At 38.5% G+C, this 12,529-nt stretch overlaps 1 protein-coding gene across 1 annotated transcript; it reads right to left on the bottom strand.

The window, feature by feature from the left end:
- Positions 1–1,701: 1,701 nt before the first annotated feature.
- LOC131251690 (thermospermine synthase ACAULIS5) lies at positions 1,702–11,085 on the bottom strand. Its single transcript, XM_058252577.1, has 10 exons — positions 10,852–11,085; positions 8,798–8,864; positions 8,308–8,402; positions 7,168–7,270; positions 6,372–6,460; positions 4,234–4,390; positions 3,680–3,755; positions 2,457–2,515; positions 2,214–2,350; positions 1,702–2,034 (listed from the first exon to the last, which is right to left on the bottom strand). The coding sequence occupies exons 1-10, from the start codon at positions 10,980–10,982 to the stop codon at positions 1,956–1,958; spliced, it is 993 nt and encodes a 330-aa protein (XP_058108560.1). The 5' UTR covers positions 10,983–11,085; the 3' UTR covers positions 1,702–1,955.
- Positions 11,086–12,529: the final 1,444 nt, after the last annotated feature.

Below are 12,529 nucleotides of genomic sequence, written 5' to 3'. Positions count from 1 at the left end.
ATCAACACCTTTATTTTGTATGAAACTTTTAACTACTAGGTGTGCTTTGTATTGTTCACTATCTCATCTGTCATTCTCGAAGCTCGAAGAGTGAGAAAAAGGATTAATGTTTGCACCATATGCCTGCGTGCATAGACAATAAATACCAACTTCTTGCACATTTTCAACAATATTGTTTATGATGTTCACAAAGCAGCTCCTTTTAACCACACGTTGGAATTCCCCAAAACCTTTGCAATTTCAAGTCTAAGTTTAAGATATATTATGAAATTTGAAATCTAAATTAGGATCTCAAAAAATGTCACAAATAAGGCAAAGCGTGATAGAAAATTCATATATACAAGGATCTCAAATTTTATTATTTAATGCTCTTTTCAGTCAATCTATATATTGATCATTATCAATAAAAGATATCTAGATTGTTAATCACAAAAATAGCCACACCATTGAAAAAATCTCGCCAAAAAAAAAAAAACCCTTCGAATTAGAATTTAAAAAATGTCATAAATAAGGCAAAGTGTGACATAAAATTCATATATACAAGGGTCTCAAGTTTTATTATTTAATGCTCTTTTCAGTCAATTTATATATTGATCATTATCAATAAAAGAGATCTAAATCATTAATCACAAAAATAGGCCACACCACTGAAAAAATCTCACCTAAAAAACTTTGAGGATTAGAATTAAAAAAAATGTCATAAATAAGGCAAAGAGTGGCAGAAAATCCATATATATAAGGATCTCAAATTTTATTATTTAATGCTCTTTTTAGTCAATCTATATATTGATCATTATCGATTATTGAGATCTAGATCGTTAATCACAAAAATGACCACACCATTGAAAAAAATCTCACAAAAAATAAAATAAAATCCCTTAAAATTAGAATTTTAAAAATGTCATAAATAAGGCAAAGTGTGATAGAAAATCCACATATATAAGGATCTCAAATTTTATTATTCAATGCTCTTTCTAGTCAATCTATATATCGATCATTATCGGTAAAAGAGATCTAAATCGTTAATCACAAAAATAGGCCACGCCATTGAAAAAATCTCACCAAAAAAACCTTTAGAATTAGAATTAAAAAATGTCATGAATAAGGCAAAGCGTGACAGAAAATCCATATATATATATATAAGGATCTTAAATTTTATCATTTAATGCTCTTTTCATTTAATCTATATATTGATCATTATCGATAAAAGAGATCTAGATCGTTAATCACAAAAATAGCCACACCATTGAAAAAAACTCTCACAAAAAAAAAAAAAAAAAAACTTTTAAAATTAAAATTTTAAAAATGTCATAAATAAGGCCAATTGTGACAGAAAATCCACATATATAAGAATCTCAAATTTTATTATTTAATGCTCTTTTTAGTCAATCTATATATCAATCATTGTCGATAAAAGAGATCTAAATCGTTAATCACAAAAATGGCCACACCATTGAAAACATCTCGCCAAAAAAAAAAAAAAAAACCCTTAAAATTAGAATTAAAAAATATCATAAATAAGGCAAAGTGTGACATAAAATCCATATATACAAGGATCTCAAATTTTATTATTTAATGCTCTTTTTAGTCAATCTATATATATCATTATCAATAAAAGATATCTAGACCATTAATCACAAAAATGGGCCACGCATTGAAAAACCTCGCCAAAAAAAAAAGCCTTAGAATTAGAATTAAAGATGAATGAAAAGATAATTTCATATGAAGTAAAACTTTGTTTTTATTTACCCTTTCAAAGATTCCTGTTTTGGCCTATCACAACAAGGCACTACATTTACTGTATAAAAGAAGTAAAGAATCCCAACTACAACACCCCCCAACAAGAGCTTTCCCTCCGTTGCTTGATCTGAGCCATCTGTTTTGTGGGCCCCACAATAACTTTGTTTTGTTGTGAACCCTTCACTCTCTATACAATAACTGTCCATACCGGTCCATCAAGCATGGTAGGCCCTTCCGTGGCCATAAATGAATCTCGCATCCTCCTCAGTGTATACATGCGTTTCTTTCATTAACCTACATCAACGTACATCCACCAATCATGGTTAGCCATTTCATCTCAACCATCTATTCCACCCAATTCATGCAAATGCCTGTTAATACGGACCATTGAGATGACTGGGCCATCATCCAACGATACAAAACGAGGTTGTGATTAAAGATTGTATTGTAACATTACAAAGGGAGAAACGTACGATTGATAGACGCTCTTATTCATGATTGTGGACGAAATCAGCGATTCGCCGTGTAAATAGAGCAACTCCCCACTAACTCTTTCATCGATCCGACCGTTGATTTGTTTGGCATCAAGATTGAACGGTTGATCAGAGGCCTAGGACAAAAAAAAAAAAAAAAAAAAGTAAATACAAAAGCAGATTAGATTAAACTATTAATCATAGTTTTAAGAATGCGCATCCATGTGCACGTTAGCATCTTACCATGACCCACCCCCATGTGTCAGCGAAGGATGGCACGTGCGCGGTGTATGCCAACACATCTGCACGAGTATGAATGCAAAGACGTTAAGCATGTAATCCTTTGTGACCTTTCAATCGTATGGTTGAAAAAATCCTCCGATTCAATCGTAACGGACCACTTGATCGATCTGAACCATTCAAATGCTTAAAATACATTTCATTGGCCACCATTCAAAAAGCATACTGATGAGATGATTCTACTGAATGGCCTATGAAATGGACGGTTGAGATAGTTTATATATTAAAAAAATCATCTATCGGTTGAATTTCTTATGGTAAAAAAGAAGTGCTTTCATCAGGCGATCTTAACCATCCTGTCCATAATGTGGAAAATGGATGGCTTTAAAAAAGAAGCCCAGCATAATCGTTGGTCTGATCATCCGATCGGACATCATGGACGGTCCAGATCAGTAGATTATATTTCCCAATTATCCCAACACAACCAGGAGCACTGTAACCTTGAAAGTTCTCGTAGAGCACTGGACCATGCCTCGTTACTGGATACCTATTGCATGGTGCGTATTGCATTCTCAACCCGGACGGTCTGATGTCATATCTATAGACATCATGAGATCCAGACGGTTTATCAAGTGGGGCCGACCAGAAGAATGGGCTGGATCTCATGCACGCTTGTCACTTCGGCACGTGGGGAGAGTAGCCGAGTAGGATGGAGCACCTGTATCGACTGTGATACAACACTGCGTAGCTTTGCATCATGTACGATGCACCACTGCGTATAATCTCGTGAACCATCAGGATCCATCCAATAGGTGGGCCCCACAACGATAGATCATGAGTGGATAGATAAAGATATGGATGAAGAGAAGGTCTCAAGTCCAACGGGTTGGACCATAAGCGCCTGACATCTAACCCTTATCAATAGGTCGTCCGCATCATGAGGATCCCCTTGTGCAAAAATCAGCCACATCTACTCATCAAGTGGACTACACTTATATTTTGTTATTTATCAATATGTAGAAAATGTTTTCTGGTGTGGCCCATATGATGAGTGGATGTGGTTGATTTTCTGACGTGGTGATCTCATGGTGGGGACAACCTATTAGAAGGGTTGGATTTCTCACACACATAATAGGTTGGAAGTTATTTGCTTGATGAACTGTAAATTGTAGTCCACCCGTTTGGACATGAGACCTTGTGATGGATGGATGGATGAAAATACTCACATTTGAAGACATGTTTTAAGGTGTTGTAAATGGATGAGAAGACTTCCTTGTGGGTCAGAACTCCTGCTGGTCCAGCCTATTTCACAAGCCCAAAATGTCTTCAGTCACTCAAATGCAATATATAAGGATAGAAATAAACACACACATGGTGGGCTCTGTGGGCTCACTGTAATGTGTATCAGAAATCCACACCATCAATTAGATGTGCCCTTCCATGGTGGGACATGAGCCTAAAAATCAGGCCAATATAAAACTTAGGTGTGCCACACCATAGACAACAGTTGAGAGTCAATGCCCACCCATTGAAACCTTCCTGATTGTTTATAGAACCCTCAAAGATGTGATTCAAACATCTAACCCATCTGTTGTGTGTGTCCCACTTGGATGATGGGTAACACAAAATTTTAGGCCATTCCAAAAGTCAGGTGGGTCTCAATAAGTGTTTTTAGATGATGTAAGCATCATTTTATATAGTTTTAGATTGTGTGGCCCACTTGAATTTTGGATGCATCTGATTTTTGGGACGTGCCATAACTGGTAGTTGGTATACTCACCTGAGTGACAAAAATGCCCTTGTGATTGAGCTTGGGCTTGAGCACCTGTTCATAGAAGGATTTGGTGTAGAGTTGATAGCATGGCCCACCTTCCACTGGGTCCGCTAGATCTCCTACGATCACATCGAACTTCTCATCCCTTCCTTCAAGCTCAGCCCTTCATCCACATTCCATTATAATATGAATTATTAATAAGAAGAACATTGATACTCTGTTAGAGTGCGTGGATGATACACATGCACTTGAAAATCACTTTAAAATTGCATAACTAGCATGCAAGTAAATCAAATTAAACTGTCCACATTGTCGATCCTAGTTTAGATGTATCATGAACCAAACATTACTATTTCTTGATTATCTGGCCATCTGAATGGTGGACATTTATTGGACGGTTAAGAAATATTTATAAATAAAAAAAACCAGCAGTCCTACTTTAAACAAGCACATGGGACAGGTTACCCGTTTAGAGGAAATAAAAGGTCCTGATGCATCTGAATATGAATAGTGTCTAAATGTGCTGATTCGTGGATGTGGACATGTAGTTGGGGGATCACCACCGTTAATATGATGGACCACACGATGGAGGGATGATTTTAAGACAACCACCCAGATTAGAAGATCCAAGATATTGGCTCATAGGCCTAAAAATATAGAAACACAGCAATTTGTTGATGACAGCCATAGATGGGATGGATAAAATCATCCAACTAGGAATTTTTTTGGATGGTGGGGACCATCTTATCAACATTCTATATCACTTAAGAACTGGGCCTTAGTTATACAAAATAGGTGCATCAGATGACATTGTTCACAACGGATATATACCTTAAGTTTTAAGTTAAAACTTAATATTTGTTTTACGGTTTTAGGAGTATTTTTTATTAAACATGGCTTATATTTATGCTAAATGGATTTTTTCCTTTCATTCATGTCCTTGTGATCATATTAAAAGGATTGATGGGAAATAAACATCACTGTCGGCCCTAAAAAGGTTTCAATTGTGGAAATCATTATTCCAACTGTTCCAATGGTAAGGACCACTTGCCCTTTAAGTATAATTAAAATTTGGACTCAACTGTTAAAATAAAATGAAAAAATGGATGGACGGCTTGGATAGACCACATACAACCTATCAGATCAGTAGCTAATCTCGCTACTCAACCTGTCAGTATCTAATCCGCGTCTCAGCAATAGCTGGTGCGTTGTACACCAGCCAATCCACTTCCGCTTCTGATGCGAATTAGAAGTTAGTTGGAGGAGTCTAGATATAGTCAAATTCGAGAAGTCCAGATTCCCGAGACCTCGGGAAGACTATTTTAGTAAGTCACGTTACTCGACTTATGCATCCCAATATAATGGTCTTGTTAGGCCCATTGTGATATATATATTTTATTCATGTTGTCCAATCATTTTGAAAGATCATTTTAAGAAATGAGCCAAAAAATGAGGCATATCAAAGGCTCATGTGGACCACACCATAAAAAGCAATGAAATTGAAAACCTACCATTGAAAACCTTTTGGGGTATAAATTTTTTGGATGTAACTCATTTTTTTGGCCCATGACGTTAAATAAAATTCTAAATTCAATGGACAGATTGAATTCGACACATAAATCACGACAAGACCCGCGATCCTTATAAAATGACAACATCGACCCTTATTACGTTACAACCACGAACTGCACATGTCGCACATAACAACCTTACGACCCACGTAACATGACAACCACGACTCATATAACATGATAACTATGACGCAGATGATAACTACAACTTATATAACATGACAACCACGGCTTATATCAACCACGACTCATATAACACAACCCATGTACGTATACAACATCCAAACCGTGTTTCATGTGGTCCTAACGGTGTAGATCAGATATCAGGAACTTAGGCTGTTCGTAAGCAGGCCACACATGCAACAACAAAATGGACGGCTTAAAAGGAACGTCTGTTATTCTCTTGCAGGTGTGACCCACCTGATATATTTTTAAGGAAGATCATCTCTAAGGTGGGTCCCACATGATACTCGGCTCGGATGTACAGTTCATATGCCAGGTTGGCATGTGTGGCCTGCGTGTGTAGCAAAAAACAACGATGTTATGAAAATCTCGAGATATCAGGCCACTTACTTAGCGTCGTTGATTACGAGGTGAAGCTTTTCGCTACTGAACGCCTCGCGATTGACCGTTAGATACCTCCGGCAGAAATTTACGACCTCCTGCAGACACGTGGCAAGGATCCGTCCGTTATTTGTATTGTGATAGAAAACTTTGGCTTGGCAAAAGTACCCTTGCTCATTTGCTAGGTCGTACTGTCATTTACAAGGGCATTTTAGTAATTTGAAGAACAGATGAGCTTTCTTTATTTGATGAGTGATCCCTCTTTTCCTCCAACGTGGGATGTTTCTATGATATCCGAGCCGTGAAAAGATGGTCACAGACATGGGAAAATGATTGGATGATCTGGACCATCCATCAACAATCGGAAGATCACATCCATTAGTCACTAACAGAATGTGGACCGTCAAAAAAGAGAAGTATCAATGGTCACTTTCAACTCGACTAATAGATGCCTATAATCATAACCATTCATCATGATCGTTGGATCATACCCCATTTTGGAAGTCCCAGGAAGATGGACGGTTCAATGTACCCGGTGGGGCACTACGCCAGCATGCCCCACCTCAAAAACCGCGCCGGTCCACTCATCAATTGGTCCATAGATGTACGATTGAAGATCGGCCATGGGTGGTATTTTCCTAACCGTCCATTTTTCGCATAAAAATGTGGCCCACACAATGAGCGGATTTGCATGATTTATGGGTCAGACGATGGATCACGATCTGACCCACCAAATGATCGGTCCGGATCTTATGCAGGAATGTGTCTTTGTGCATTTAAAGACAAAATAAAAATAAAAAAGTACCTGATCGATATCACACATGACCACTTTCTCTATGCTTTTATGTCTGAGTATTTCTCTTGCAGCCGACCCTTCTCCACCTCCCATTATAAATACGCTTTTTGGACTGAAAATAAAATAAAATAATAAAACAAAATGGTGTTATTTTTATTATTTTATTACACAAAATGATATTATTTTATTATGATAAAATAAAATTCGAAGAGAAATGGTCGATTGCTCTCGGAGCACAATAAGTTATAGTGCTCCTAGTTGCAGCGGTTCACCTGGACCGTCCAATCAATCAATCTGAACTGTTCATTAAGTTTATGTTATATTTCATGGGCTGCATTGCAAAATTACACCGATCGGATGATCTAATCCGTTCTTGGTTTGGCCTTATTTTCTGTGGCCATCCTTTTCAAAGCCATGGATGGAATGGCTATGATTGAATGAAAATAGTGATTATTTAGAATCATAACCAATCTATAATGGCCCCTAAGCAATAGATGGATCGAATTGTTACTTAGGTATATTTTTCTGTGAATGATCTCGACCGTCCATATTTAAGCCCATTAATCAAATGGGTAATGTTTCTCATATTAGTGTGGTATTTTCAAGATAGCCATAAAATGTGTATTTGGACCTAATGAACGGTCTAGATCAAATGTATTGGACTGTCTTGGTGTCCCAATGCAAGTAGGAGTACTATAAGTTATAGTGCTCCGACAGCATGAAGCATTTCTCTTTAAAAATACAGAGACATGGCACAGAGCTCTCATACCGTCCTCCTACTTGTATGGGCTACTCAGGAAATGTGATCAATCAATCCAGACCCTCCATTAGGTCCAGCATACATCTCATGGGCTACCATGCAAAAACGACAACAATAGGATGGTCCAATACATCCAACCCATGGATTGGATGGTTGGGATTGCCTAATGAGAAGGATTCTTTAGAACAATGACTAGCCATGTGGGGCCCAACAAATACATGGCTCAAGTAGGTGGTTGGATCTGTATACAAATGATGTTAACCCACATCTTATAAGCTAATCTTTGGATGGTTAGATATTCCTTAACTAATGAACGGTCCACATTGGTCGATTAAACTGTCCAATTTCTCCCAAAAGAAAAAGAAATTAAATAAATTCAAAGGACTTGCTTGGGATGGCATAAAAGAGGCGGATGAACCAAGCATTCATGATAAATAAACTCATCCGTTTCAGCACTCTGCATCTTCCCATCAATTACCAACACCTACAATCCACGCCGTAGAATAAATTAGTAAAAATGACCAAGATACATATTATATATATGGGGCACGCATGTTAGATCTAGGCCGTTCATCTAATGAACTCTACCATGGATGGGCCACTACCCAAAAATCACATTGATCTGACCCTCCTAGCTCCAGCTTCGAGGACGTTTTCACATTGAACGGAGACAGCCTATTGAATTTTTCTTCTTCTTCTTCTTTTTTTTTTTTTTTTTTTTCAATTTTTTAAAAACTGAAAATAATGTAATCAGTGACTAGGGTTATCCAACCTTATTGTTTCTGGTACAACAAATCCATGTGAGGGCCCACCGGGTGAATGGTACAGATCATGTACACGCATGTTATGAAGATAAGAAAGAAAGGAAAGATTACAAACCTTCCCAAAATGCTTTGTGTCCAAAAGAGCTATGTCTTGATACTCACTGGTTCCCCTGTACAAAACACTAACAACAGAATGGAAAGGAAAATAGAAAAATTCGTTAAGTGGGCCTAATCGATCCCAACCGCTCATGATCTTCTCACTGTATTCACTAATTTTCTAGAAAACCCAATTGAAATAATGTTATAAAGAACACAAATATTTGAAAATTTTACCATACCAAACATGCCATCAAAGAAAATTGTGTTTTTAGGGCGTGAAAAATGTAATCATATGAAAAAATCATTTAGTGGACATTTCGATCATGATCATGCATCTTATCAATATCATCACTGGTTTTATAGCAAAGCCAATTGAAAACAGGTTCTAAAGAGCTAGAATATTTGAAATTTTCATCATACCAAACATGTAATTATTAGGTTAGAGAAAAAAAATGTTTTTCCAAACCACAAAAGAAAATTGAGAATCAACTGACATGATAAAACACCATTGTGGACCATTTCATGGTGACCGTCCATCTTATCACTATTATTACTAATTCCATAGAAAACCTAATTGAGAATAGGCCCTAAAGAGCATAAATATTCCAAATGTTACCACGCCGAATACGTTACAACTAAAAAAATACATTAATAAGCCACATAAATGTAACTTCTAGTAAAACACTATATAGGATTTGTGAACCACATCTTAGTGGACCCAACAAATGATTATGAATGTTTTGATGGAAGGATAACCCCTCTCAATTGTTGTATGTGGTGTGGCCAACCCAAGTCATGGATTGACTTGATTTTTAAGCCTATGGCCCACCATGGAATGGTGCATCTAACTGATGGGGTAGATTTTCAACACACATCATGCTGGGGCCTACATAGCTTGACCTCATGGGAAGTTCCCATGACGTTGACCTCATAGTACCATTTCCCCCACACACACACACACACAGGGAGAAGGTACTATGCCCTTGACCTCACGAGTCCGTCCCATGAGGCCAAGGTGTGTGGGCCCCACCGTGATGCGTTTCGAACATCTAACCCATCAGTTAGATGCACCATTCCATCATGGGCCTAGGTCTCAAAAATTAAGTCAATCTGTGACTTTTGTGGGCCACATCACATACAGAAGTGGGGAGGGGCCGTGCACCATTAAAACATTCATAATCAATTTTTTGGGCCCACTGAGATGTGGTTTGCAAATCCGGCCCATCCATTATGTGTGTCACACTTGCATGAGGGTTCAGACCAAGTTTCAACAGCATTCAAAACTCAGGTGGGCCCCACCAAGTGATTTTATATGTTTTAACGGTGTTTCATATGATTTTAGATGGTATGACCCACCTGAGTTCCGTATACAGCTGATTTTTGGGATATCCCATAATTTAGAGGGTACCCATCAAATGCACGGTGTTGATGGTTGACACGCATCACGGTGGAGCCCACACAACTCGACCTCACGAGTGCTAATCGTGAGGTGGAGCACCTAGTACCTTTTCCCACACACACACACACACACATATAGTGGGCTTTTTTATGTGATCCTACATTTATTGATATTATCACAAAATTTATAGAAAATCCAATTAAAAACAGGCTTTGAAGAGCACAAATATTCAAAAATTTTACCATAACAAACATAATATCAACAAAATACATTTTCTAAACAATGAAATGAGATGTCATATATATAGTAACCCATGTGAGAAATAAATATTAAGTGGACCCTTTCAATCATGGCCATTCTTCTTTTCATGCAATTCTAACTTCATGCAGATGAGTTGCAGCCTTCAATCCGAATTGAAGTTAGGTTTTTAGAGTTAGCTCACCATTCTCGGGCTATTATGGCATGGGTTGCCCAAGACACAACGGGTATGATTACTTATGATAATTAATTCGGTAAAAAAAACTAATTAAAGTAAGGTATAAGAAGAATTATTTGAAAATGTTATCATATCAAACGTGTTATGGAATCATATTAAATAAAAATGCAATCTTAAGCAACAATAAAAAAATGCAACTTCCAGTAAATCAGGTGGCACACATCATGGACAGTACCTATTCAAAGCGAATGACCACTTGAGATCATTATCGATCTCTTCTTCATACCAATAACACTTGTTGAAATCAGGTTGGCTGCCGCGGCCTAAAACTCCATTAGTTGAGAAGATTTCTACAGCTTCACCCATACTTTTAAGTGTGAGACACCACAATGGAGCAAAAGAAGAAGTTTGATGAAGACAAATAAAAGATAGAAGCAGATGAAAGAGATGTGAATGAAGCTTGTTAGGAGGGTGATTTTATAGCAGGGAAAAAAAACAAAAACCGAGAGAGAGAAGAGAGAGCATGCGAGGAAAGCACGAGGAGACTGGTTCCACTAAGGTGGTAGTCGACCACTATATTCTAAAATGATGGTGACTAATGAACTACAAGAAAAGCCATTGCAACAAAAAGCTCTGTAGGGTTATTGAGATGTGTGTATGACATCCACTCCGTCCATCTTTTGCGCCAGCTAATATTAATAGCTGAGATCAGAAAAAATGCAAATTTATAACTCAAGTGAGCCACAATACAATTTAATATAAGGATAAGAATACCTACATTGAAACTTACTCTGTCAAAGCTTCATGCTGAGATTTGGTTTTCCCCTTTATCTTGGTGGGGCTCACCTTATGAATGGGTTGGATGGTGTATAAACATCGCAGTGGGCCCAAGAAGGCATGAATGACATGTGTTTCCTATGGTGTGGCCCACTTGAGTTTTTGATTGGCCTGATTTTCTAAAATGAGTTGCACAAATGATGGACGGAGTGGATGTTATGCATATACATCATAGATGAGCTTTTTGTTGCAACTGTTGCAGGAGATTCATGTGGCTTGCATGTAAGGTAGCGAGGACCACGCGAATGGGTGGGCTCCATTGAGTTGTTGTACTAAATGCAGGGCTCAACGGGACCATCTTAACCTTCCAATCTTACCCGTTGAATTCAGATCGTTGATCATTTTATTTCTATCTGCCATTTTTCAGCCACAAAGCAGGCGGTTGGGATTGTTCCATCTTGTGATTTTCATGACATGGTTCATCAACGGTGGACCCTAATGCTTGGATGGTACAGATTGGGCTAAGCGTATGCAAACGTGTACGGTGGGCCGTGGGCAGACAGCACCATTTTGCGAAAACGGTGGTAAACTAACATAATAGACTTGTACGAAAAGGACGAAGGAGAAAACGTACACGCGGAGAAGCACGCGTAGGTAGGGAGTGGGCTTCTGCATGAAGTGGCGAAATATAGTAACGTAAGTGGGAGGCGTGATCTTTGGTGGGTCCCACCGCTGCCACTCCTTACGAATGGCCACGTGTACCAGTGCGTTAGGCCCACCTGGCACATCGGCTCGAATGGGAGATTTGAGGTGGCGAGTTGTGGGGCCCACCTCGGTCATGATGCCGAAGCCCACGCCGCCTGGCACGTGTGGGCGCCAGAGGGGTCCGCACGTGTGGGGGGAGTGTGGGGCCCGCACGTGACCCGAACCTGTCGAGCGTGGGGATTCCACTAACGAAATTTGTGGAGAGTCCACCTACTGGCCTCTCATCATCATGCGGCAATGCTTTGCGTGCTGAGGTCTTCATTTACGAATCAAATTACCAAAATCTCCCTCATCTTCAACATCAATGACCTTTGTATCCCCCTCTAAGACAGAAATTACAGGACATTAGTACTAAAAAGCTACAATACGCC

Source organism: Magnolia sinica, chromosome 7 (genome assembly GCF_029962835.1).
Source record: "Magnolia sinica isolate HGM2019 chromosome 7, MsV1, whole genome shotgun sequence".
Lineage (NCBI taxonomy): Eukaryota > Viridiplantae > Streptophyta > Magnoliopsida > Magnoliales > Magnoliaceae > Magnolia > Magnolia sinica.
Note: the sequence above shows the minus strand (reverse complement) of the source record. Positions and strands in the feature narration are given on the sequence as shown.